The sequence below is a fragment of the Strigops habroptila genome, chromosome W (genome assembly GCF_004027225.2).
Source record: "Strigops habroptila isolate Jane chromosome W, bStrHab1.2.pri, whole genome shotgun sequence".
NCBI classification, from domain to species: domain Eukaryota; kingdom Metazoa; phylum Chordata; class Aves; order Psittaciformes; family Psittacidae; genus Strigops; species Strigops habroptila.
In genome coordinates this window covers 20,951,888-20,978,113 of record NC_044301.2, presented here as the reverse complement: position 1 = coordinate 20,978,113, position 26,226 = coordinate 20,951,888, and the positions used below count along the sequence as shown (strand labels likewise).

At 53.7% G+C, this 26,226-nt stretch overlaps 1 protein-coding gene and 1 pseudogene across 12 annotated transcripts; one reads left to right on the top strand and one right to left on the bottom strand.

The window, feature by feature from the left end:
• Positions 1–7,411: 7,411 nt before the first annotated feature.
• Positions 7,412–19,127, bottom strand: LOC115619099 (zinc finger protein 276-like). Of its 12 annotated transcripts, none has more exons than XM_030511140.1 (12): positions 18,634–18,962; positions 17,181–17,490; positions 17,024–17,076; positions 16,074–16,574; positions 15,309–15,387; positions 14,074–14,154; positions 13,635–13,731; positions 13,472–13,547; positions 13,285–13,363; positions 10,335–10,340; positions 8,689–8,798; positions 7,412–7,461 (listed from the first exon to the last, which is right to left on the bottom strand). In XM_030511140.1, the coding sequence occupies exons 1-11, from the start codon at positions 18,827–18,829 to the stop codon at positions 8,690–8,692; spliced, it is 1,587 nt and encodes a 528-aa protein (XP_030367000.1). In that variant the 5' UTR covers positions 18,830–18,962; the 3' UTR covers positions 7,412–7,461; position 8,689. The 12 variants fall into 12 exon arrangements, 11 of the variants coding, with proteins under 11 accessions (XP_030367000.1, XP_030366999.1, XP_030367001.1 ...); XR_003994917.1 differs by having other exon boundaries at positions 7,416–7,461; positions 8,513–8,798; XM_030511139.1 differs by lacking the exon at positions 7,412–7,461 and adding an exon at positions 8,187–8,597.
• Positions 19,128–21,476: 2,349 nt separating this feature from the next.
• Positions 21,477–23,819, top strand: LOC115619100 (annotated as a pseudogene).
• Positions 23,820–26,226: the final 2,407 nt, after the last annotated feature.

The following is a 26,226-nucleotide window of genomic DNA, read 5'->3' as shown; positions in this document are numbered from 1 at the left end:
GGTATATAAGTAAAGTAACGGAGAGAGTTAGCAATGCATTAAATCATTATCATATTGAAAGAACAGAGATTAAGAAGAAATACATCACCAATTACCACTGAATCATCATCCAGGCCCACACTTTCAGCTGGGAAGCCCCGTTGCAGACGATGCCAGGAGTCTCAGGTAATTGGGAAAATTCCTACGCGGTGTGTCCACCCATAGGTGAGGCTTCTCTCATGGCCACAAGAGGGTCCCGCTTTTATACCCTTATCAAAACAACCGGCTTTATGCCAGATCTCTAATCATTTACTCCTGGGACTGTGCAGTTTCTCATGATCTCACCCTTGTCCACTCAGAGCATTGGCCAGGCACCCCAGCGCGGCCAAGTGTGAAGGTCATAGAACAGCTGCACACCTGTGTTTTCCTGCCTCTTTCAGACAAACAGTCATGATGAACACAAACATATATACTCTGCTGAATACACTGTGGCAAACAACATCCTTTGTTATGGTTCTCAGTCATGAGAGGGAATCAACTCACAGCTAGGTTCCCATCCATTACAATGGGTTAGAGAAAAACCTGCAGTGTTCTCGGGGAGGCCTAGAAGGAACTGAGCATGATCTTCTCCAATTTCTCTGTTGTGCCAGGGTGTTAAACTAACTTGCTCTGTGTAAAGTGAGATCCTGCTCATCCTCCTGTGTTACGTACACTAGAGAAACCTTCAGAAATATCTCTGCAGCTTCCTGGGAGATCACTTTACCTGTAGGTCCCCCAAATCACTGTTTTGTGCTCTGAGGATAGCTATCCTTTCTGTTTATTCATCCTGACTGGCCTTTTCAAGCCTTTTTGCACTGTCATATTAGGCACAGCCAAAAACTTCCATTCATTCCAAGACTTAATCAAACTGCTTCTGCCAGCCACATGTGGTGAGCAGGGCCATCTGATTTGCTTTCTGGTGCTGTGTCCTGGGTTCAGCTATAGCAGTCATTTTTATCCTTCTTAGTAGCTGGTGCAGTGCTGTGTTTTTTTAACTTTCAGCCTGGGAACAATGCTGATAACACCGGTGTTTTTAGTTGTTGCTAAGTAATGTTTATTCCAACCAAGGACTTTCTCAGTCTCATGCTTTGCCAGGGAGGAGGGGAAGCTGGGAGGAAACAGAGACAGGACACCTGACCCAAACTAGCCAAAGGGGTATTCCATACCACAGCACGTCATGCCCAGTATATAAACCGGGGGGAGTTACCCAGAAGGCCCAGATCACTGCTCGGGTCGGGCTGGGTATCGGTCGGCGGGTGGTGAGCAATTGTATCCTCTCCCCTTGTTATTTCACTAATCATTATTATCATTGGTGGTAGCAGTAGTGGTTTTGTATTATACCTTAGTTGCGGGACTGCTCTTATCTCAACCCGTGGGAGTTACATTCTTCTGATTCTCCTCCCCATCCCTCCGGGAGCGGGGGGAGGAAGAAGGGGAGGAGTGAGCGAGTGGCTGTGTGGTTCTGAGTTACCGGCTGGGCTCAAACCACGACATGCTGGACTGTAAATCACCACCTAGTCAGTGGTGTTGCTTTATATAGAAACAAAATTTTTGCAGTCTGAACTGATGCTCACAGGTGATTTTGTGCTGAGTCCTGTTGGGCCAGACACCCAAAATGTTCAAAGAAAATAATAATTCAAAAGGGAAGGAATGATTTTTTTTCATCTCTCCTCTTCCCACAGAAGAATGTCTGTTCCAGAGGGTATGCACTCTCCTATGACATCATTGCTCACTTCTTCAGGGTAACTGCTGCTTTTGTCATTCTGCCCCACTGTCCCTGCTAGCCAGAGTAGATGTTTCTTCACCAGATACCCGACTATATGCTATTCTTGGAAATGAGATGTCCTATTTGTACTCGTTTTGAAAATCGCTGGCATAAATTCCAAAAAGAGAAGCAGTAATCCAGGAAAATGCAGAGAAGTAGTGGGAGGAAGTAGTGATAGAGGTTAATTTTAATACAACACACCAAAGCTGGTGGGGGAAAGAGAAGCTGTTGGACACGTTTCTTTTGCTGGGCCATGCTGACCCCTACAGTTATCTTTGATTAGTTTACACACGGCTTGGTAAGATACTTCAAAGCAGCAAAGACATGTGTAGTCATCATGTAATTTATCCCTTTCCAGGGCCTGCTTAATGCCAGCTTGGACTGTGAAGAATTTGCAAAATGGATCAATGATGTTCTAACAGCGTGTCAAACAAAATGTCTCATTGTGCTTTTCTCCGCATCAGTAACTGTTCTTATTTCATCGGTAGAGAAGTACCAGTTCAGAGCACTTGTCTTAAACTTCATTTAATGCGAACTGTGAAGTGCGGGGGAACTAACTCTTAATGCATTTGGGAAATTGTAGAGTGTTTTAGTATCCTTCGTATTGCTGATTCCAGCTCTGGGGGAGATGGTTGTTACATGCAAAGCAACCAAATAGTCCATAAAGCACAGATTCTTCCCTGTGAGGGTAGTGAGGCACTGGCACAGTGCTGTGGCTGCCCTATCCCTGGCAGTGTTCAAGGCCAGGTTGGACGGGGCTTGGAGCAACCTGGTCAAGTGGAAGATGTCCCTGCCTATGGCAGAGGGTTGGAACTGGATGAGCTTTAAGGTCCCTTCCAACCCAAACCATTCCAGGATTGTGTCATGGTTTAAGCCTAACCAGTAACTCAGAAACACAGCCACTTGCTCACTCCCTGCCTTCTTCCCCCCCACAGCTCTGGGCAGGATGGGGAGAACTGAAAGAATGTAAACCCCATGGGTTCAGATAAGAACAGTCCAATAACTAAAGTATAACACAAAACTACTACTAATAATAACGATAAGGGAAATAACAAGGGGAGAAAATATAAGACTAACAAGGGAAGGGAAAAAACCAACAATGAGCACAAGTGATGCACAACACAATTGCTTACCACCTGCCGACCGATACCCAGCCCGACCTGAGCAGCAATCTGGGCCTTCCAGGCAACTCCCCCCAGTTTATATACTGGGCATGACATGCTGTGGTATGGAATACCCCTTTGGCTAGTATGGGTCAGGTGTCCTGTATCTGCTTCCTCCCGGTTTCTTGTGCCCCTCCTCACTGGCAGAGCATGAGAGACAGAAGTCCTTGATCAGAGTAAGCATTACTTAGCAACAACTAAAACATCAGTGTGTTATCAGCATTGTTCTTAGACTAAAGTCGAAAACACAGCACTGCACCATTTACTAAGAAGGAGAAAAATAACCATTACAGCTGAACCCAGGACAGCATCCACCTTTTATTCCATACCACTCATGTCATGCTCAGGTCCCACATTTTTTCAATATACCATCGCTGTGTGTCTCCTTATATATATATATGCACACACACATGCACACACACAAAAAAAGAGACAGATATCATTCCTTAATCCATGGACCATACCTATAAAGATTGCTGAATTCATTCAGTTGATGATGTTAGGCTTCATCTCTTGTAACAGTCTTTCATGGCAGGAGAGATGGTGTACAGTGTTGGATTATTGCCTGCTGACAACACCGCTGAATTAGTCTGGTCACAGCTGAGCTCATCTGGTTTCATCAAAGTTCATTCTTTGTTGGGGTGATGATCAGAGGGAAGTCAGGGTCAGTCGATGGTGACCTGAGGACGGTTCTGGGAGACTCCCACAGCTACTGCTGCCTTTTCCCATGACTTTATTCTCTGCTGATGATCCTGGCAGCACATATTTCCTTTTCAAAGCCCAGAGTGATGGAGATGGGAATTTAGGTGATGGGCTAGAGAAGTTTTATATAGCAGGCAACAGCATATAATTGAGTTCATTGGCTGGTTTCCCCCAAAATTAAATACCCTTGAGGTACACATCAGACTTACCCATCTTCCCGCATTACCCACCAAGTATATCCAGGTCCCTGAGCAAAAGCAATCCCACGAGTGGGCTTGCCTTTACCTGAAGCAGGAATAACCCAGACTGTCTTCCCCAACAAATTCTTTATGTGCACCACAGGAACTTTATCCCCCTCTACAGTAAGTAAAAGTTCTGATTGGGCTGGGCCAGCCCTGTTGGCAGATCCCCTCGTGTTGACCAACCAGGTGGCTTCTGGTAAATGTGTATCCCAGTGTTTGAAAGTCCCACCACCCATTGCTCTCAGGGTAGTTTTTAACAGCCCATTGTACCGTTTGATTTTCCCAGAGGCTGGTGCATGGTAGGGGATGTGATACACCCACTCAATCTATGCTCTTTGGCCCAAGTGTCTATAAGGTTGTTCCGGAAATGAGTCCCATTGTCTGACTCAATTCTCTCTGGGGTGCAGTGTCACCACAAGACTTGTTTCTCAAGGCCCAGGATAGTGTTCCGGGCAGCGGCATGGGGCACAGCGTATGTTTCCAGCCATCCGGTGGTTGTTTCCACCATGGTAAGCACATGGCACTTGCCTTGGCAGGTCGGTGGGAGTGTGATATAGTCAGTCTGCCAGGCCTCCCCATACTTGTACTTCAGCCATCGTCCTCCATACCAGAGAGGCTTTAATCGTTTGGCTTGCTTAATTGCAGCACATGTTTCACATTTGTGAATAACCTGGGCAATAGGGTCCACTGTTAAGTCCACCCCTCGATCACAAGCCCATCTATATGTTGCATCTCTGCCTTGATGGCCTGAGGTGTCATGGGCCCACCAGGCTAAAAATAATTCACCCTTATGTTACCAATCTAAATCCATCTGAACCACTTCAATCTTAGCAGCTTTATCCACCTGTTGGTTGTTCTGGTGTTCCTCAGTGGCCAGACTCTTGGGTACATGAGCATCTACGTGGCGTACCTTCACCACCAGGTTCTGCACCTGGACAGCGATATCTTGCCACAATGAAGCAGCCCAGATGGGTTTACCTCTGCGTTGCCAGTTGCTCTGCTTCCATGGCTGCAACCACCCCCACAGGGCATTTGACACCATCCATGAGTCAGTATAGAGATAAAGTACTGGCCATGTTTCTCGTTCAGCAATGTCCAAGGCCAGCTGGATGGTTTTCACCCCTGCAAACTGACTTGATTAACCTTCTCCTTCAGCACTTTCTGCCACTTATTGTAGGGGACTCCACACAGCTGCCTTCCATCTCCGATGCTTTCCCACAATATGGCAGGACCCATCAGTAAACAAGGCATATTGCTTCCCACTTTCTGACAGTTGATTATATGGTGGGGCCTCTTCAGCACGCATCACCTCCTCCTCTGGTGACATTCCAAAATCTTTGCCCTCTGGCCAGTCCATGATGACTTCTAGAATTCCTGGATGACTGGGATTTCCTATTCGAGCTCATTGTGTAATTAGTGCGGCCCACTTACTCCATGTAGCATCGATTGCATGATGTGTAGAGGAGACTCTGCCCTTGAACATCCAGCCCAGCACAGGCAACCAGGATGCCAGGAGGAGCTGTGCTTCAGTGCCAATCACTTCTGAAGCAGCTCAAACCCCTTCATAGGCTGCTAAAATCTCTTTTTCGGTTGGAGTATAGCTGTCCTCGGATCCTTTATATCCCCGACTCCAAAAGCCAAGGGGTTGACCTCAAGTCTCCCCTGGAGCTTTCTGCCAGAGGCTCCAGGTAGGACCATTCTCCCCGGCTGCGGTGTAGAGCACATTTTTCACATCTGGCCCGGCCCAGACTGGTCCAAGGGCTACTGCATGAACTCTCTCTTGTTTAATTTGTTCAAAGGCTTGTTGTTGCTCAGGGCCCCATTTGAAATCATTCTTCTTCCGGGTCACGTGGTAGAGAGGGCTTACAATCAGACTGTAATTTGGGATGTGCATTCTCCAGAACCCCACAACACCTAAGAAAGCTTGTGTTTCTTTCTTGTTAGTTGGTGGAGACATTGCTGTTATCTTGTTGATCACATCTGTGGGGATCTGGCGACATCCATCTTGCCATTTTATTCCCAAAAACTGAATCTCCTGTGCAGGTCCCTTGACCTTACTCCGTTTTATGGCAAAACCAGTCTTCAGCAGGATTTGGATTATTTACCTCCCTTTCTCAAAAACGTCTTCTGCTGTATCACCCCACATGATAATGTCATCACTGTTTTGCAGGTGTTCTGGAGCTTGCCCCTGTTCCAGTGCAGTCTGGATCAATCCATGGCAGATGGTAGGGCTGTGTTTCCACCCCTGGGGCAGTCAGTTCCAAGTGTACTGGACGCCCCTCCAAGTCAAAGAGAACTGTGGCCTGCACTCTGCTGCCAAAGGGATTGAGAAAAATGCATTGGCAATATCAGTTGTGGCATCCCCCTTGTCTGCCTTTGACTCCAGTTCATATTGAAGTTCTAGCATGTCCGGTACGGCAGCACTCAATGGTGGTGTGACTTCGTTCAGACCACGATAGTCTACTGTTAGTCTCCACTCTCCATTAGACTTTTGCACTGGCCATATGGGGCTATTAAAGGGTGAGCGGGTCCTGCTGATCACTCCTTGGCTCTCCTGTCTACGGATCAGCTTATGGATGGGAATCAGGGAGTCTCGGTTGGTGCGATATTGCTGCCGGTGCACTGTTGTGGTCGCAATTGGCACTTGTTGTTCTTCGACCTTCAGCAACCCCACAACAGAAGGATCCTCTGAGACCAGGCAAGGTAGACGGCTGCTTAATTTCCTTCTTCTCCAAGGCAGCTTAAGGGGAGGGGATGGACACTTCTTTCTCTGTGTACCTGGCTGAGATATTGTGCATACCTGACTGCAGACAACTACTGAGTGCTCCACCACTAACTGCTGGTTTCTGTCTGTCTTTCTAGCTTTGGTGGCTGAGGCTGGAGCCAGTACTTTGCTCTCAGTGGAAGAGACTCTATGGGGTTCCACTTGCAGAAGAACTGGAAAGACTGAGGGAATTGAAGTCCTCAGTTACCAGGCATATATGAGGAACTGGGTGTGGATTTGTGGCAGGAGAACCTGCTCTCTGAGGGATAGGCACCCAGGAGGCCTGTTCTCTGAGCCAGGCTGGGTTTCAGCAGGCAGCATGATATGCTAATGTGGACTGAGGCTTGTAGGACAGCTATATACAGATTTCTTTGTAGAGTTTAAGCTCAAAATGTGTCATTATAATTATTTAGTCTGGTCTTTTGTGTAATATGGGTCAGAATGTTTCACCATAAGGAAAATAATCTTTTTAGAGGAGACCGGAAGGCAGAGTCCTTGTTTGAGAAACACTGGAAATATAGCCTTTAGCACAGTGTTGAGTGATTTGCTTAAGCTGCCGCACCCTTTGCTCCCTGATTTGGCAAATCTCTAGTCTCCTGAAACTACCCACTGCTTCTCTGCTGTATGCTTCCTTCTTTACCTGTTATGCTGTCTGTTCAGCAGACTGCTACTTTTCTCCAAAAGCTGGGAATTTAGTGTAAGAATCTCCTTGCAGGTTATTGCAGGTGACAATCACTTGCTTCTGTAGTAAAGTATACAGATAATGACCTGTCCAACCTCTGATAAGAGATTTGGGAATGCTTCTGCCTGCTTCTGGACTTTTTTTTTTTTTTTTTAATTGTCTCCATATAGCATCCAACTGCAGGGGAAAAAATTTGAATGAAGAATTTTTGGTCACAAACTTACACCTTTGCCCAAGCTCCTGATTTCCTCCTCATTCACAGTTGATTTTCCCCCCCCCCCCCCTTGTTTTTCTCCAAACCCATAACATGCTGGTTTTATTTCCTAGCTTCCTTTCTTCAGGAGTGGTCTTCCCTCCCTCTGGCCCTCCTTGGATTTCGGCTGCCTTCCTCCATTGTACTGTTCAGCAGCAGTCACCGTGTGGACAAGAGAGAAATGCACTGAAGAGGTTGGGGACTGACACAGAACAGGCAAGACTGGGCACATTTTAAGCATCTGCTGTTCCCTACACTTGAAAACTAGAATGTCTTTCGCTGAGAAATGGTTGTTCTGAGATACTGCTGTGCCCCTGCTAAACACTGTTGTGAAATTTTGCTGGTGACTAGTTGATAAAATGGAGCTGCAAATTACCAGTTGCTAAATACTTATCCTAGAGGCAAAGCTGTTCCAAACTTTAACTTTTAACTCTATACTGACTCCTTTGTGAAGCCAGGAGTCAGCTGCTTTAAAAACTGAAGCTGGAGAGAGTGCTGCAGAGACTGAGAGCTCAATCCATGGCATGCCAGGATCACCTCTCCCTTTGACAAAGGAGCAGTCCCAGTGGATTTTAGCTCAGGCAATTTGGCTGGAAGATTAAGGAGATGCAGAAAGTCTGTGGGACAGGAGTGCATATATTTTAAGGGCTCTGGGAGGATGTGCTGGGAATCCTAGGAAGAGATTTCCAGAGGATTTTCCCAAGTCTGTTCCAGGAAATGCCTCTGCCACTTCTCCATGCTCCATGCCCTCAGTGCATGGGAATTCTCTGAAGTGCCCTGCTGAGGAGGGAGCTGGGCTGCTGCCCGGCAGTGCTATCTCTTGATCTTCCAGGGGATAGCTGGGACCAGAGCTCCATATGGGGAGTGCCCCCGTATTAGGACATTCACAGGCAAACACTGTTGAAATGGAACCTCTGCCTTACTATTTATTCTTCAGTTTTATTGCTTGGGGTAGCAGTGATGGTAGCAGTTCCTCTTGCTATGGGATTGACTCCTCCACTGTTTATACTGGCCGAGAGCCAAAAGCTGCTAGTCAGAAACTGGTGTCGCTGAGTTGATGTGAGCATTTTAGTACATGTGGAGTAACAGCAGCTTTCACCTCAAAAATCTGCCTTGAGATAGGAGGAAGATGCCAGGAAGAGTGAGAACAGTGGGGGTCCCAGCAGCTCACTGGTGTTCAGGCCCCAGCTCAGACCCTCAACTGCTGCTCTGGTATCAGTGGGATTGCACAGATCTCTGTTGGGGACTTGGTCCCATGCACGGTACTGGTGAGGGGTCAGGTGCTGAATCCCTTCAAGTGACAGCATTAAGTGTCAAATCTCTGTCAAAAAGGGGAGTGTTGTGGGATTAACTCCCTTTTGGGGCTGAGACACCATAGTTAAATCCAAGGAACCCAGGGAAAGTTCTCTCACTGCCATGTTCCCTGCCCTGACCACTATGCATGTGCAGACAGACCTGCTGTGCATGGAAAGTGCTGTCTGGCTCAGCCCCCTCCTTTCTCAGACAGAGATAAGAAAGGAGAGTTAGTTTTACAACTGGATTACCAGCACAAATAAGTTTATCCTTTGATTTGTGCAGTAGGGATCCAGAAAAGTGATAACCAATGTATGTCAGGACAGGATTATGATGCACTTGCATCTGCTGGTGGCATGCTGGCCGTGGACCAACACTAGCTCTCCTCCAGGTTTATGTCTGTGGTAGCTCACTCAGTTTTCCCTTCATTGGGAGAAGTTGTCATCTGTTGTCTGACTTCAAGAACAGTGAATTTGGTATGGAATTCACCCTTAGAAGCAATGAACAATGTCGGGCTGCAGGCTGTCCTCTCCAAACACACTGCCTTCACCTGGGAGGAACAGCAGTGCTTGTTGTTTATCCAGGTCCATCCTGGGAACATACTCAGTAAAATGTTATTTCCCAATGGGAAAGTGCGAGTTCTGAGTCACCGCCATGGATACAACTAACAGGCAGTCTCTTTTCCTTGCAGCTTCTTGTTTCTCTGCCGTTCTTCTCATTCATGGATCTCATCTCAGCAAAAATAGCACCAAAGGTAAATTCAGCCCTGAGGGAATTCTCATGACACTAAATGTGTCTGATCATCTTGGTTTGCTGCCTAAAAATGCTTTGTACTGGTACTGTGGAGGCTGGCAGCTTGTTCTGACAGAAGGAAGGGATCCTAGACAGAGCCTGCTGAAAGCCCTCTGTTCTGACCAGATTAAACCTGTATTTCCCTCTAACTGACGTTATCTCCCCTTTCACTACAGTAGCTTTTATTTCTCTACCTGAATGACTTACTATTTTCAGTTCCCTGTCCAGACTTGGGACAGGGACCCACACCTCCCAGGTAGTGCAAGAACCTCCTATCTCTCTTCTCTTTTTTTGTAGCATTTCACATTTGTTAGATGATGTTTTTCCTCAGGCTGGGAATGTACATGGTATTTCACAGGAGAAAGGGTCCCCAGCAAGGAGGAACTTTAGTTTCCAAATGATTTAACGCTATTAAACGAAGGAGCAAAGATGACGAGTTTCTTCCAGCAGCTGCCTGCCCTAAGCACCCTCCTGCCTGTGAATGCCTGTTTCTGTCCCTTTGCTGTCTTCACAGCTTTGAAATGCAGCCATTTGTGCAGTCACCTACAGATTGGATCAGGGAGCAGATTCCAGTGAAACATAGTCTGCCTTTGGGAGAGTCTGAAGGAAGAGTCATTGAGGAAGAAAACATCTGGGATGCGTGACCTCCTCTAGCCTCACTCCATGCTTTCACCATGAGCTGCTCACTCAGGAGCAGACCTTCCTCTATGTGGTGCTCGAATTCTACATCCAGCTGCTTCGGCTCTTTGTGGAAGGGAAAGACCTGCTGCAATCTGACAAAGTGGGCCAGAGCCCAGACCCCACAGAGCATGTGCGTTAAGCACGGTCTCTCTCTTTTTTTTTTTTTGTCTTGAAAGAGAACCACGAATCCTATTCTTTATCCCTTCTCCTGCCACTTGCAGCATCCCCCTTCTTCCCACCTTCCCATACAAGGCAAAGGGAGCTTGTGCAACTGCTTTGGCAGGCAGGCAGCTTGCTCAGGCCTTAGGGCTGAGAGAAGCTGCTGCCCAAAACTGCCTTACTTGTACAGGATCTCAGGGTGGCTGTATTGATCTGCTTAACTTGTGAACAGCCCCTAGGTGTGGCTTAGCGGTTCCTGTTTTCACTTCTGAAGGCAGGGACCGAGAGCTGAAAGTGACATTGTGCTTGGCTCTGACTGGCTGTGTCACTTCTCCATGTTCTCCAGGAGGATCCCTTGGAGGTGATCTCCATGGCCTGGCAGTTCCTGCTTGGTGCGATCCCACAATACCCTGACCAAAGCCTTGGAAATATACAACTGGTGTGTTGTGATTCCCTGCCTTCCCCTTCTCCCAGCCCATGTAGCCTTTCTTGGGCACTGTTCCTGTGCTGGTGCTGGCTGCTGGGCCTGTGACACACTCAGTTCACTTTTGTAATGCATTTGGGAGTGGTGGAGGACAGCTGCTGCTCAACCACTGCTATAGCCATGTCCTCCCTCACCTGGGCTGCAGGCTCCATCTTTCTCAGCAACATTAAACACTGCTCTCGCACAGTCTCGCTTCCACTGCTTAATGCTTGGTCTTGAGGGAAATTATCAAGCACAGCAAAGAGGCAGGTGTTGAAGTTTCCCACAAACCTGCACTTTTGAGAAGCAGCAGGATGCTCTGGCCTTCGAGGAACATGAGCAGGTCTAATGCTATTCACCCTCTCCCCCAGCTACTGGCCACCTGTTAAGAACTTGACCCAGAGCTGGGAGCCACCCTCCTGCATGTCTTGAGGCCTTCTGCAGCCATGGAGCTGGACAAAGAGCTGGTCCTGTTCTGAGGGACAGGCAGGGCAGTAGGCAGCGCATGGCCCAGCAAGTGCAGCAGAACACCCTGCCTATGGCTGAAGGGCTAGATAAGGTGCTACCTTCTTCGCTACTGCTGTTCCTTTACTTTTGTAAATAATTTATTACAAGCATAACCATGAAGCTTTTTTTTACAATAAAAAGTAGGTTACAAATTTCAGTTTAGACTTGGCTTTGGGAATCTTTTTTTTTTTTTTTAATCCAGAAAAAAAAGTCTGCTTAAAGTCCACACCACTGTCCTGTGTACTCTTAGAGCCACATGTGGCCACTTCTGTACAGGCAGCAGCAGTTCCTGCAGGCAGGGAACAGTCTGTTTCTACAACTGTGTGCATGGGGAGAAAGGGGACCATGAAAGGATGCTGCTGAACATCCATTCCCCTGGGGTTAGACAGACTCTTAGTACAACACTGATGAATCAGACATGAGCATGGATAATCATAGCATGAAGACAAGCTTTTTCTGAGCAAGCTGAAGCTAATTCCACTGAGTTCTTTGGGAGACTAAAACATAGATTAAAAGTCTCTACTCTGCCATATGGTTTCTACAGGGCTGGACTGGGAAAGCTTCCCCATCCCCCTCAGGTGGGCTCCTGCTGTGCAGTCACTTCTGGCTTTACCACCTGGCTTTCTGAAGTCCCTGAAGTATTTAGGAGGAGAATGGGCTCTGGCTCCAGTGGCTTGGCTTTGTCTCGAATCTGGATCAGAGGGTGCACCATGGACATGTGGACGTTAAGGTTATGGGCCTTCTCAAAGCGTTTCCCACACTGGTCACAGGCAAACTCCAGCTCTGTCTCAGCTTTGTGTTTGGTCATGTGGTACTTGAGCGAAGCTCGCTGCCTGCACTGGAAACCACAGATCTCACACCTGCAAGGCAAAGCAGGGGCTCAGCACCAAGCCTGAATCCATGGCTATGGTGTTTGCTCTTTGTTGCACTGAATAAGCCCACAAGACAGCCACAGCTTCGTAGCATTTCCTACAACCACCCCAGTCACCCAACATGATTCTCTCCTCAGGCCTGCAGCTTGCTGGTGGTAGCTGAGCACTCCCTTGCTGAACTCGGAAGGGCAACAGGATCAAAAGGATGTGTAAGACTTGCTCAACAACAGGAAGCACATTGTAGATGAACATTTAAAGTTATTCAGCCAGGACACTGCCAGCTACGGGCAGGGTTTGTGTCACAGAATCACTCTGGGCTAAGGCCAGTGACTGTGAGGGCTCAGCAGAACTTCACTACCCTTCTCTCGGCTACGAAGGCAGGGTTGGTGTGCACTTACTGAAGGGGCTTTGCTCCCGAGTGCCGCATCTGATGGACTGAGAGGTGTTTGCGTTGCTTAAAGGTCTGCCCACATTCATCACAGATATAATTACGTACCTCTGCAATGGAAAACGGGAGAGTCATCAATTCTGCTTATTTCTTAGTACGGGAAATGCACATGTGCAGCTGCCCATGCTTACTGCTGGAGTCTGAATTCCTCCCCCTGCCTCACATCCCCCGCACAATGGATTGTTCCAGGTTTACAGGCAAGGCAGGCAGTTCTAAACCCCACACAGAGTCTTGCCACGGCACCTACAAGCCTTGTGCAATCAAGTGTTGGGTGTTTGTGATGCCTGCCACCAGCCAGGACACACCTGTATGAATGAGCTTCACGTGCCGCTGTAGGTACCGGTCAATCATGAACACCTTGTTGCAGCCAGGATGAGGACAGGGCCTCTCCCGTACCTCTTCATGATGCTCTTTGATGTGTTTCTGTAAAGAAAGGACAAAGCTTTTAAGCACTGGGTTGTATTTTCCCCAGCCAAAAACTTGAATCCCTCAAAAACCATCTTAGCAGGCTCACACATCAGTGCTGCTTCACTGTGAGAAACCAGGGACTCACTGCCTCCTGCAGAGCAAGGCGGTGAATTAAATCTCGGGGACCCTCTCCTCATGTGGAAGTGGTTCTGTAGTACTCAAAGCTACAGGTTTGGGACAGGAGCAAACCCTGACTCACCTTCATGCCGTCGGCCCCCCTGTAGACAGCTGTGCAGCCCTGGTAAGGACACTTGTAAATGGTTGGCAGCTCCTCCCTATGAAGCAGAGCCCTGCCATCAGCCAGCGTGCTGAGCAGGGGCACTGCCCAGCCACCCGCCTCCTTATTACCTCTCACACTTGATCTTTTTTTTCCAGCCCGGCTTAGGCCCTGGCTTCTTCCTTGTTTTGGGCTCTTCTGCCTTCTTTACTTCTTTGATGTTGCTTTTCTTGCTAGAAATCCTCCAAGAAGGAACAAGGACAGTGGTTTAATACTCAATCTTGGTTTTAGTCCTCCTACCTAATTGTCCCTGAGTGTCTGACAGCTTTGCCTGATGCTTGCCCTGGCAAAGCAGGAGCATGTGCACAAGCTGAGCTGTGGGCCTAGAACTGAGGGATAAGCTCAGGCCTGACAGGGAGCTCATGGAACACAGGGGCATCACTGTGACCTCCAGGCAGGAACATGCAAGGAATGGAAGCCCCAATGGAACACAGTGTTAGCTGAGCAGAGTCCATTGTGGAGCGGGCACCAGCCCTCCCACTCACCCATGGAGCACTCCGCTCACCACACTGCAAGCCCCTTACTTCTTCTCGGGGTAAGGCTCAAAGGAGTCATCTGAAGATTGCACATTTCTCTTCTCGTTTTCATCATCGCTCAAGAAGTCCCTGAGAGAAAGAAGATGCCCTTTACCCACATAGCACCGCCCTGGCACTTCAGCACCAGCGTCTGCAGCAGCAGCACATGTTCTCCATTCCCAGCACATCCATCTCCCCCACGGCATGGCAACCGAGGTTCCATGTGTCCTCCTCCTCCATAAGCTCCCCAAGCAAATACAGCACTGGTGCACACAGAAAATAGTAAATTTGGGTTCTTTTAGGACTAGATCTCTGTAAGAATAACTGAACTGCTGTCAGGAGAACAAAAGCAGATGTTACTGAAAAGGTCTATTGGTTGTTGAGGGATGTTGCCACCACTTTCTATACTGGGAAAGTAATTTTCTAGATAAAAATGTAATATAATTGTCTGGTGCAGGTTAATTAAGCTGCAAGTCATTCTGTATTTCCTCATACATAACAACCACATAGGTTTGGGTTTTACTTTTTCCTCCTTTTAAGTCCTAAGCCATACAAGGAGCAATTAATTCTGAAGCCAAGAAACAGGCAATAAGTTATTGTGGCACTTTTAATGTGACAGCTGATGGATTTAGCTGACACGCTAAAATAAATCTGCACTCAGCCGTACTTCAGACTCTGAATGACTGGACTCAGTTCTCAGTTATTTACAAGCCTCACTTTAAATACCAATGTTTGAAGGATTTAGCCAAATCTTTGATCATAGACTGCTAAGCTGCCAGCGTCCCTCCCACCTCCCATTTAATCACTCTCCAAGTGCCACCCCTCGCACCGACTGCTCTTCTGGAGCCCCAGCCTGGAGTAGCCATGAAGGGGAATTGCTCCGAGGGGCTGGAGCAGCAGGACCCAGGCCCAAGTAAGCCCCTACATTGTTCCTTCCCCAGAGCAGGGAATGAAACAGGACCAAGTTTGCTGGAAGCAGACAACACAGAGAGCACATATGCATGCAAAACCACACACCCCACTGTGCAAACTCCCCCCCCCCCCCACCGCAGTGGAGGTGGCAAGTTCAGCGTGTCAGTGGTGTGAGCTCCATCCCACCACTGCAGAGCCACTGCTCTGCGCCTCCAACACTGGTTCCAAGGGGCCTCAAGGGCCAGGTCACTGGTGGAGAAAGAGCTCTCTGAGGCGGATCAGGTCATACTCGCAAAGACATTTACGCTACTTTAAACCCACTCTTCTCTCACCCCTCAGAAAGGTCACTGAACTCGTCTTTTACCCGCTCATCCAATGTTGTGGACAGAACCTGCTTCCCACTCAACTGTCCTAGGGAATGAAGGAGAACATGGTACGTTACAAGGAAAAGCAGCAAAACCAAGCCAGGAAGGAACTGGCCACTCCGGATTCCCTCAGCATGGCCCACACCAAACAAAAGTACATGCTCCATGACAAGTTAATGATTATTTAAACCAAACTCCATGTCTTGTGCTCAGGGATGGGAGAGCCTTTACCTTGCAGTTCCCCTGAGCATCTTCCGGTTTCCCCCACAACACCCAAAAGACTCATCCCCCAGGGAGTCCCAGCTGCCGTTCCCCTTTCCAGCAGCGGCTGTCAGAGCTAAACACAGCCTGACTTCTGTAACTCAGAATCAGTGTTAATTTAATCCCTCTCTTCTAGAAGTGGTATTGGGGGGGGGGAGTTCAGCAGTAAATCCACAGTAACTCGACCCATGAGCCCGGCAACTTTCCTTTTCAGAGAGAAGGGGCTCCTGCTGTTCAGCATCACTTGAGGTGGGGCAGGAAGCCCCTCCTTGCCTGCATATGGATGGGGCTTGGATTGAGCAGAAAGAAACAGCTGGCAAATATGGTGCTGGAGAACCAGTGACTGTTCTGCACCATGACAGTCTCCGGGAAGGGGGTCCAGCCCCACCATTTCTCGCTCCCTGGGCCAGCTCTGCAGCTCCTCGCCCTTCCCCAGAGGCCTGGGGGGAGATCAGAAGGCAAATCCCTTACCTGTGGCACTGCTCAGTGGTGACACAGGCTGGGGCAGGGCTGCCTCCTGCAAGGAGACCATGCTGTCCAGTTGTGAGTGAGATGAATCCCTGTTCTGCAGTGGCTCATTCTTCGTGTTCAGTGGCACTGATGTGTTCCCCTTGTTTGCAGGCTGCTGGCAAGGAGTTGTCCTTACTGGAGCATGCTGGGGTTTGGGAGCAGAAACAGCCTTGGCATTGTCTGCCTCTGCCCCATTGTCAGTTAAGTGCTGTGCTGTGCTCTTGTTCCAGTCCTGTTTGACAGACAAGGCGCTGTCGACAAGCACCGTGCTACAGTCCGAATCCGTGTCCATGATGTAGTCATGGCCATTGCTGCAGCCCCAGATGGCGCGGATGATGCTGCAGTACTCAGAGGAGAGCACGCTCTGCAGGCTGGGCGCCGATGTGCAGCTCTCGGCGTGCCTGTGCGTCCATGACACCAGGTTGTGCAGGCACTGCAGGCTGGATGTGATCAGGTCAACTGTTGGAGGGAGAGGCAGCACACGCACGGTCAGTCAGTCCCTGGGACAACCAGGGACACAGCCACCCATGGGGAGGGACACACTCCCCCCAGGAGGGGACAGGGCTGTGGACCCACTCCCCCAAGACTGTGAGAGACAGCAGGTGGGAGACCCCCTAAAGATGTGCTGGGGCAGCCCCAGCAGCTGCCAATATTGTTAATTATATTGTGGAAAGTGTATTTCTGATTGTCCCCCATGTCTGACAGTGGTGGGGACAGGCCTGGTGCTGCTGCCCAAACCCTCTCTGCCTACTCTTCATGCCACCAGTGTGAGCCTGCATCTGTGCAGCTCTGCTTGGGGAGTTCCTCAACACCCATAAAACCCAGACCTGTGCTGATGGCATCACAGAAAGGGAAAGGAGAAAAAAGGGAGAAAGGAAGGGGGAAAAAAGGGAAAGGGGGCAGGCACTCACCCAGGCAGGAGGCACTTCCTTCCGTGCCCAGCTGGGCCTGGGCCATGCTGCTCCTGTAAAACCCAGAACAGCACAGTGGGGTCTCGGGGGTTACAGAGGGACCAGGCATCAACACATGGCAATTTACCGCCCCCGGGAAGCAAGAAAAGCAACGTACTTTCCTTTGGACTTTGTGTGACCTGTGGGAGATGTGTTCACCCTCTGGATGAAGGTCCTGAGGATGCTGTGGCATTTGTAGAACTGGGCATGGCACTTCTTGCAGACAAACTGGGGGAGCATGGGGTCCTGCCGCACCGCCACGCCGACCAGCCGCTGGAAGTCAGTGAAGAAGACCTGATCCACGCAGTGCTGCTTCTCCGAGTTCTCTCCCATCACCGGCACCTTCCCAAAAGCATTGCGCAGGCTCCTGGAGGAGAACTTCCCGTGGCAGAGGCGACAATACCCAGTGCTCAGGGCTCTGCCAATTCCTGCCAGAGAAAGGTTGAATGCAGCCGCTGGGTGCCTGCCACAGGGCCACAGGAGTACCATGGCCAGCTACAGTCCCACGGCACCAGCGTACGAGAAGACATTCCCCTTCCCTTGATCCAGGCTGCCTCCAGAGTCCTATCTTCAAAATAAGCACGGAAAAGCCAAGCAGGAAGCAAGACACCTTCCCTGTGACCCTTCCCTGCAGACCAGGACACTGCTCTGCAACTGGTTGACCCCAAAAATCAGTCTCTGATTTTCCTGATTGCCCCTGCGGAGGAACCTCCTCCCAGCTGCGGCATTCCCAGGGCTCACTCCTGCATGTTTGTGCTTTTGCCAGCATCATCCCTTGGCTTAAGCAGATCTTCTCCCTCCCTGGCATTTATCTCCAAAGTATTTATAGCTGGTGGTGGTGGTGCCCAGCAGCAGGCAGGGAGCTGGGATGTGCTGCAGGACCATCCCGGTGCAGTGGGGCAGGATGCAGAGCTCTCCCGCTCCCAGTTCACTAACTGCTGCTCTCCCACCCGGCAACACCTTCCCCATCCAATGGCATCCCAGCTCTGTGGAGCACAGCTCCATCCCTCCGTTGTGCCATAAGGGAAAATTCCTGGACCACTCTGCACCCTCCGGGCCATCTGCCCAAGCACGGGTCCCATCTGCAGCTCCCAGTTGGTCTTCAGATGCCCAATTTCGAACCGTTCCACGCTCAGGCTTATCTCCCACCGCAGCTACACCGGCTCGGTTATCGGCTGCCGCCAAACCCCTGGCAGCACCGGAGGACGGAGGGAAAAACCAGCTCCCGCCCGCTCGCCCTGCCGTGCTGTCCCGGCCCCTCTTACCTTGCCGGTTACCGGCACCGGGAGCCTCTACTCCTTACAAGTGAAGACGTTCTCCGCAAACCGGCAACCCCAGGCCTGTTTGCCGGTGCACCGACCCCGGGAGCGGCGGTCCGCGCCCCGGCCGAGGAGAGAGACGGCGGCAGAGCTCGGCGGTGTCCGACCTTACGCCCGCCAGGACCCGCCCGCAGCCCGTGCCGGCGGGTGCCCGCGGGGTGCGACGCTGACCCCTCGTTCCCGTCTGCGGGCTCCCGCCCCGAGGCGGCCCCACCGCCCGGTTCCCCCCGCCCCGCCCGGGCCGGGCCTCACCTGCCTCCGGTGCTCCGCCGAGGGCGGCGGGCCGTGTCCAGGCGGCGGCCGCCGGGACCCACCCCGCGGAGGGGTCGTGCTGCGCCGCCGCCTTATTCCCGCGAGCCATCGTGCCGGGGAGCCGCCGAGGCCCGGGGGGCTCCGCACCGGAGCCGCCCGGGACCGCCAGGAACCGGCCGCGCCGATCGCGCTTCATCGCCGCCGCCGCCGCGGGCCGGGCCCGGCCCGGCACCCCTCGCCCGGTGCAGCACCCCCTGTCGGCCGGAGGACCCTGCCGCCGGTCCGTGCCCACCGCGCTCCCGACCCGGGGCGCCGCGGCCCGATCGCGCCGTTCCGAGCGGCGGCCGCCATGGTCGCGGCGGGCGGTGGGGGCTCTGCGGGGCCGTGGGGACCCGGGGCAGGCCGGGCCCTGCAGACCGCCATGAGGGCGGCGAGCGGCGCCCTGGAGATGGACAGCGCCGGCCGGACGCGGGTGAGCGGGCGGCGGGATCCCCCGGGCCTCCCTGCGCACCCCGGGCCCGGCCTCCCGTCGGGTCTCCCCGGCACAGGCGGCACCGGGAATGCCGGGTTCCTCCGAGTCCTTGGGGTGTCCGGTGGTGTGTCCCTCCCCGGGCCACCCCCCGCCCCGCCCGGAGCCCAGACACCTCGGGGATGGGCACGATCTTGCCTCCCCTCCCCGGCACAGCCTGGCCCCTCACCGGGGCTGCAGCCGGGGCTGTCTGGGGTCCCGGGGAGGGGGGGCACCTCAGGGTTCCATGTTCCCCCTGGGGGGCCGCGGTTCAATCCCCATCTCTCTGGCAGGAGGCCTACATGGAGTACCTGAAGAGCATCACCCTCATCGCGCAGGCCCTGCAGGAAGAGGCGGCAGGTAAGGCAGGACCCCAGCCGCACCCTCGGTGGCTCACCCGGGCCTGCTCCTTGGTCCTCGCTGCCGTGCCTTCTCCATGGCAGAACGGTCTGGGGCCGGTGTCACCGGGGTGGGTGACCACAGCACTCTGCCCTCCCCGCAGACGGGAGTGAGGGGGTCACCCCTGACACTCCAATGATGCTGAAGCTTGCAGAGCAGTGCCTGGAGAGAGTCAAGTCCATTGTAGCGGCACTGGGTGAGTGAGGGGCTGTGGGTCCCACTCCGTGGAGCTGGACCCCCCATCCCGGGTGAGGGCAAGGCTAGTGGGGCACAGCTGACCTCTCCTTCCCTCCCCAGGGAAAGCCCAGGCCAATCCGGCTGTGCAGGAGCGGAGTGGGGCCCTGGCTCCCCTCCTCAGGCAACTACAACATCCTCTCGGATGAGGGGGGCAAGCTCTTTCCCTTCCATCAGCTGGGGTGTCCACAGGGCACCTGCATCCCCCAGGGCACCTGCGTCCCCCAGGGCACCCCTATCCCAGCCCTGTGCCTGCTCACTGACGCTGTTCCAGGGTCTCAGGGCAGCGCTCACACGTGGTGCACCACATCGATCTGCTCCAGCATGTGCTTCACCATATCCTTGTTCTGCGTGTCACAGGGCACGTATGCCAATCAGAACTGCCCATGGTGGCACTCAGTGAGCACCAGGAACCCAGACCCGTGCCACTGCCACCCCCGTGGTGTCCCCAGTCCCCTCGCCATCCCACCTACCCACCCACGTGCCCACTGCACAGCTTGGGGATGTTGGTGTGGGTGCCATTCAGCAGCAAGAGGTTGGCCTCTGGCAGCCCCAGCTGGTTGTTGAACCCCTTGAGGAGCTGCCAGGGCAGGTCGTTGTGCCTGAGTAGGGGACAGCCCACTCTGGGTGGCAGGGCCTCTCACATAGCTGTGGGAATGCTCCTGGCCCCTCTAATGCAGCCCAGATAATTCTTGCTGGGAAAGTGCCACTCCTATCCCCGCCTCAGCCTCCCCAGCACTGGCACTCATTGGCACCCCTAGCCCAGTGCTGGTACCCAACGGCACCCGCAGATGAGTGTGGACATCACTGGCACCCCAACTACTGATGAGCAAGTCCCAGCACCCCTGTCCCCCACTCACCCTGGCCCTGGGATGCTTGGGCGGCTGCTGCCTGCAATGGCTGTGAAATACGTTTTCCGCTTGCATGCTGGCAGCAAGACTGGGATGGACTCCAGCCACCCCAGAGCCACCCCCCGATGTGGTGTTGGGCACTGGGGAGCAGCCAAATGCCTGCGCACCCCGTGGCAATGTGGCGAGGCCTCCCTGCCATGGAGGGGCTGGGGGCAGCAGCTGGGGAGGCACGGCCCTGCTGTGGGGCTGCCAATGGTGCCACGTGTGTGCCAGGCTCCCCCCACCTCACGGGCCCACTGCAGCATTGTGGGGAGGAAACTGAGGCACCTGTGGGTTCTGCAGCCCAGCGCCTGTGGCGGGGGCTCCTGTGTGGGGACACCAGTGGCTGCGGTATCGTGCATGGCAAGAGGCACTGCAGGGCTGCTGGGAGCCACATGGAGACGAACAGCCCTGCTCCTTGTCCTGGGGTATGCTGGGATGGGAATCCCTTCCTCCAGCACAGTGTCAGCCATGGGGAGCCCACTGTGGGGCACAGCGTGGGGCTGGCACTGTGGGCTACTCCGGCCAGCGAGACTCCCAGCGCTCCTCCCACTGCCAAGTGAATGGGGTGTCCTGGTCCCCCCAGTTCTTCTGGCTGCAGTGGTGGGTCAGGCCATGTGGGACCCTCATCCCATCCCGGGGGTATCCCAATTCTGGGGCCATCCCGTAGTCCCACAGGCAGCACTCTCCTGGTGATGGCCCCAGTGTGGCTGGATCCGTGGCCCCCGGTAGGAATGTGCCTCCTGCCGGCACAGCTTCCTCTTTTGCAGCTCTTTAAGGCTGGTTGCTGCTGTGTACCCCACAGCGGCCAGGTCATGGAGTGGATGGAGGTGACTGAGACCTTTGCTAGCATCTCCCTGCCTGGCCACCTCCACACCCAGGAGTCCCTCAGCTTTGTCGTCACCTTCCCCTTCCACCCCACCAACATGGTCATCGCCACCTACCCCAAATCAGGTGAGGGCTGGTGGGGCAGGGGGACAGGGATGGGACCCAGGTGGATGTGGGGGTCAGTGGGGCAGGGCTGGGGACCCCCTGGCTGGGCTGGGGGGCATGGGCAAGCTCTGCTGCACAGCCCCTGGCTTGCCAGCAGCACCAGGAGCTGCCTGCGTGCCTGGGAGGTGGCCGGGCTTGGGGCCAGCCCCTCACCAGGAAAGACCCCCCCTGGTCCCCACAGCCCTGCAGCCACTGGCCCCCTCTGGGCACAGTGCAGGGGACCCCCAGCCCCAGACATGGGCCCCTTCCCCAAAACCCACTGTCCTGTGGGTGGGGGCAGCTACCCCCTGTCCTGCCTCAGCCCTGTCCTGTCCCCAGCCCCCAGTTGGTGTCAGTGGTGGGGGCTCTGGGGGTCCCACATGGCACTGCCCTGTGCCACATTGTGCTGTGCCGAGCCATGCCGTGCCAAGTCATGCCATGCCGAGCCATCCAATGTTGAGCTGGGCTAATCTGCGCCATGCCATGCTGTGCCATGCCACGCTGTGCCATTGGGTACTGTGCTGCATTGTGCTGAGCCATGCCATGCCATGGTGTGCCATGGTGGGATGCGCAGTGCCGTGTCACGCCATTCTGTGCTGCATGGTGCCGTGCCATGTGGTGCCACGCACAAGGCTGGCACTGCCCTGACACCCGTGTCCACAGGCACCACCTGGATGCAGGAGATCCTGATGCTGCTGTTCAGCCACAGGGATGTCCTCCCAGTCAAGACCATCCCCAACTGGGAGCGGGCACCCTGAGTGGAGCAGATCTACTTCAGGGAGGCACTGCAGGATACGGCCATGTGCTGGCTCATCACCACCCACCTGCCCGCCCATGTCCTGGCCCCTGCCCTGCAGTAGAGCAAGGCTAAGGTGAGGGGCTGGGATGGTCTGGGGGGTCCCCATAGGGGTATCCCATGCCCACAGGGCTTCCCACAGCTGGGGTGATTGCTGGGGGCTTTCTGAGCAGAATCCTCCCTGGCCATGGGGCTGACACCATCCCCTCCAGGTGATCTACGTGGACAAGAACCCCAAGGACATCGCCATCTCCTTCTACCACTTCCACTACCTGGCCAAGTTCCTGCCCTGTGGCAGGCTGAAAGACACAGACTCAGCGTATACTCAAGCCAAGCCAAGCCAAGCCAAGCCAAATCGTTTATTTCTCTCACTGCCTTGCTTTTATAGTTACATTTCAGGAACTTGACTATGCAGCCAAACAGGATGTTTATGCACACAGCAAACACTCTTTCTTAAACATAGGAATGCTGCCCCAGTGTTCCGGGACAAAGGGTGATCTGACCTCTTCTGGTGTTCCATAAACAAGTCATAAATTGACCACCACTATCACATATTCCTGTTTCACTCCCACACACAGCTGTGCTTTGAACTCCTGAGAAAGGCTGGTCAAGACCTGTCAAGATACTATTTATGCTTTTGTTTGCTTCTTGCTAAAGCTCTTAAAGATACAGTTACATTCTTCGGGTCATGCAATGTTTTGCAAGATCTCTCCACGCTGCCCGACCCTGGCTCCTTTGACACCTTCCTCACATGGTTCCTCGAAGGTACAGGTAAGGGCTGGGGTGTCCCGGTACTCAGCCACAAGTGCTCCCCATCACCTCCTGCCTCCCCCCAGTGCACTACGGCTCCTGGTTTGACCACGTCAAGGGCTGGCTGGGTCAGTGGCAGCTCCTTGACGTCTTGTATGTCACCTACAAGGAGCTGCACCAGGTGAGCCCTGGCGTGTCCCTGTCCCCGTCCCTGTGGCTGCTGGGGTCTGACTGTCCCCTTTGCCACAGGACCTGTGCAGCACAGTACAGCAGCTCAGTGCCTTCCTGGGCTGCCCACTGGGACCAGAGACACTGGGAGCCCTGGAGCAGCACTGCAGCTTCGCCACTATGCAGGACAAAACCATGGCCAACTACTCCCTCATCCCCACCGAGATCATGGACCACAGCCAGGGATGCTTCATGAGGAAAGTCGAGGGGGGATGGGGTGGAGGGGACACAGCGGGGGACACAGCTGATCCTGGCTGCAGCTTCCCTGCCACCCCATCCCCTCCGTCCCGCAGGCGTCATGGGGGACTGGTGGGACCACTATTCCCTGTGGCAAAACACACTCTTCAACCGCCTCTACCAGGAGGACATGGGTGACTTGGAGCTGCTTGTGCACTGGCCTATGGCCTGATGGGCTTGGGGGGGTCCAGGGAGGCCAGCACTGCTTGGCCCTGTCACTGCACAATGCAACTGGCCCCCCACCTGCCAAGCCTTTCAGCCTGCATAGGGAGCCCTGCCAAAGCTCCCTGTAACTTATACACCCCATGCATCACCCCAGAGACCGGGGCTGGGGGTCCAGCAGAGGGGGGACAATTGGCTGCATGACACCCCCCTGGGGATATTGCTAGCCATCCACCCAGATTTCCTTGCCCTGGGGTGGGGGCACATGGCCATGACCCCCCTTCCGTCACATGGAAATAAATATTTATTGCTGTTCTCAGCCAGGCAGTGTGTTCCCACAGGTGTGGGGCGGGAAGTGGCATGCCAGCAGCGCTGGTAGCAGGAAGCACTCGGCATTAGCAGGGTGGGGGACCCATCCCTGGGGACCTGCTCTTTGGTGGGGGGCAATGGCTGAATGGGCAGTGCAGGGGGCCATGGTGGGCAGCCAGGCCCCACCATGGCAGCACAGCATGACTCTACAATGCCAGTGTTGGCTGGTGGAGCCCGCAGCATGGAGCTGGCTCCTTCAGAAGCGCCCAGAGTGCATCCTCTGCAATCCCCTCCCCCCCTAGATACCCTCTGCCCCCCATCCCTGCCCCAGTGCACCCCTCATGATGCCTTTGCCCCCCCCCCCCCGGTGTGTTTGCACTCAGAGATTGTGCCCACACACCCCCAGCACCCTGGGGTGCCCCAGGCAGGCAGCCCCCTGAGCACCCCCCAGCCCTGCAGCCCCTGTCCTGCCATGCTCCAAGGAATTGTCGTATCAAACCACTTGGGAAGCGCAGGCACTGTCAATAATTAACCCCTGGCTTAATTAACCATCATCCTCTGGGTCAGTGTGGCACAGTACCAGGGTGGGGGGGGTTGGTGGGGGTGGTGTGTGAGGGCTCAGCCCCAGCATGAGCAGGACCCCTCACCAGGGCTGCACTGAGCCGGGGGCAGGCAATGAGACCCTCACTGGGGTCTCTGGTACTGCAGCCTGGTGGCACTGGCACCCTGCTAACCCTGCCACTGCTCCCCATGCCGATGGGTGTAGCCCGCGGTGACATTGGGTAGCCCCATGGGGTCCCCCTGCACCTGCTGGTGGGGCACCCAGCCAGCCCCATGGATTGGGGTGCCAGGGCAGGCCCCTGCCCATGCCAAGAGCTGCAGCCAGCATAGCCTCATCAGGCACTGGGTTTCTATGGCAATGTCTATTATTCTGCTTTATAAGAGATGAATCAGGAGCTATAAATATGCGGGTGGATCGAGGAGGTGCGGGCAGGGTGATCTGTGCATGATGGAGTGTTGGCAGTGCCAGAGGGTCCTGGTGGTTCAGTGTGGCCATCCCAGTGGATGGGTGAGTGGCTGCCTGGATGGGGACAGGCTGGCACCCCTGGTGACAGCAGCATCCCCAGCTCCGGAGCCCAGCTCGGTGACACTGGTGTGGCACACTCTTGGGTGGCCCCTGCCCTGGGCCCCAGTTTCAGTTGTTGTGGTGGCCTTGGGTCACACCTCACCCTGGTGGATGACACCTCCCCAGGAGCATCTGCTGGCACAGGGACAGCAACGCACAGCACATGGCACAGGGTGAAGGGCACATGGCACACGGCACATGGCACTTGGCAGGAGGTAGTTGGCACACAGCGAACACACCTGGCTTTTGGTGCAGCAGATGGAGCACAGCATTTGATGTGCTGCACATGGCAGTGGTGTGGCACAGCACACTTGTGTGGTACATGGCACAGCGTGGTACATGGCATGCAGCTCACTGCTCATGATCCAGAACATGGCACGTAGTATGCAGCACATGGAACACAGCACCTGGCAATGCACATGGCACACAGCACATGACACACAGCACAGGGTACATGGCACATGGTGTAACGTGGAGCACATACCATGAAGCACACAGCAGGTGGCACATGGCATGTGGTACATGGCACGTGGTACACAGCATGTGGAGCATGACACATCACACAGCGCATGGCACATGGTACAGCACATTGGCAGACAGCATGCAGCACAGTGCATGGCATGCAGCATGCAGAAAATGGCATGTGGCATGCAGCATGCAGAAAATGGCATGTGGTATGCAGCATGCAGCACATGGCATGCAGCACATGGCACACAGCACATGGCACACATGTATGGCATGCAGTATGCAGCACATGGCACACAGCACAGGGCACATACATATGGCATGCAGCATGCAGCACATGGCACAGCATGTGGCATGCAGTGCATGGCATGTGACCCACAGCACATAGTACAGCACATGGCCCATGGCATGTGGCACATGGTACGTGGCACACAGCACATGGCATGTGGTACACAGCACATGGCATGTGGCACTCGGCAGAGGCAATGTGCTGGGCAGGGGCAGGAGGAAAGTGCCG

Coding starts and splice junctions, on each gene's coding strand:
- LOC115619099 (XM_030511141.1), bottom strand. CDS start 18,829: ATGAAGCGCGATCGGCGCGGCCGGTTCCTGGCGGTCCCGGGCGGCTCC. Junction 17,491..18,633: donor CGGCGGAGCACCGGAGGCAG/GTGAGGCCCGGC, acceptor TTTCTCTGGCAG/GAATTGGCAGAGCCCTGAGC. Junction 17,077..17,180: donor CACACAAAGTCCAAAGGAAA/GTACGTTGCTTT, acceptor TGGGTTTTACAG/GAGCAGCATGGCCCAGGCCC.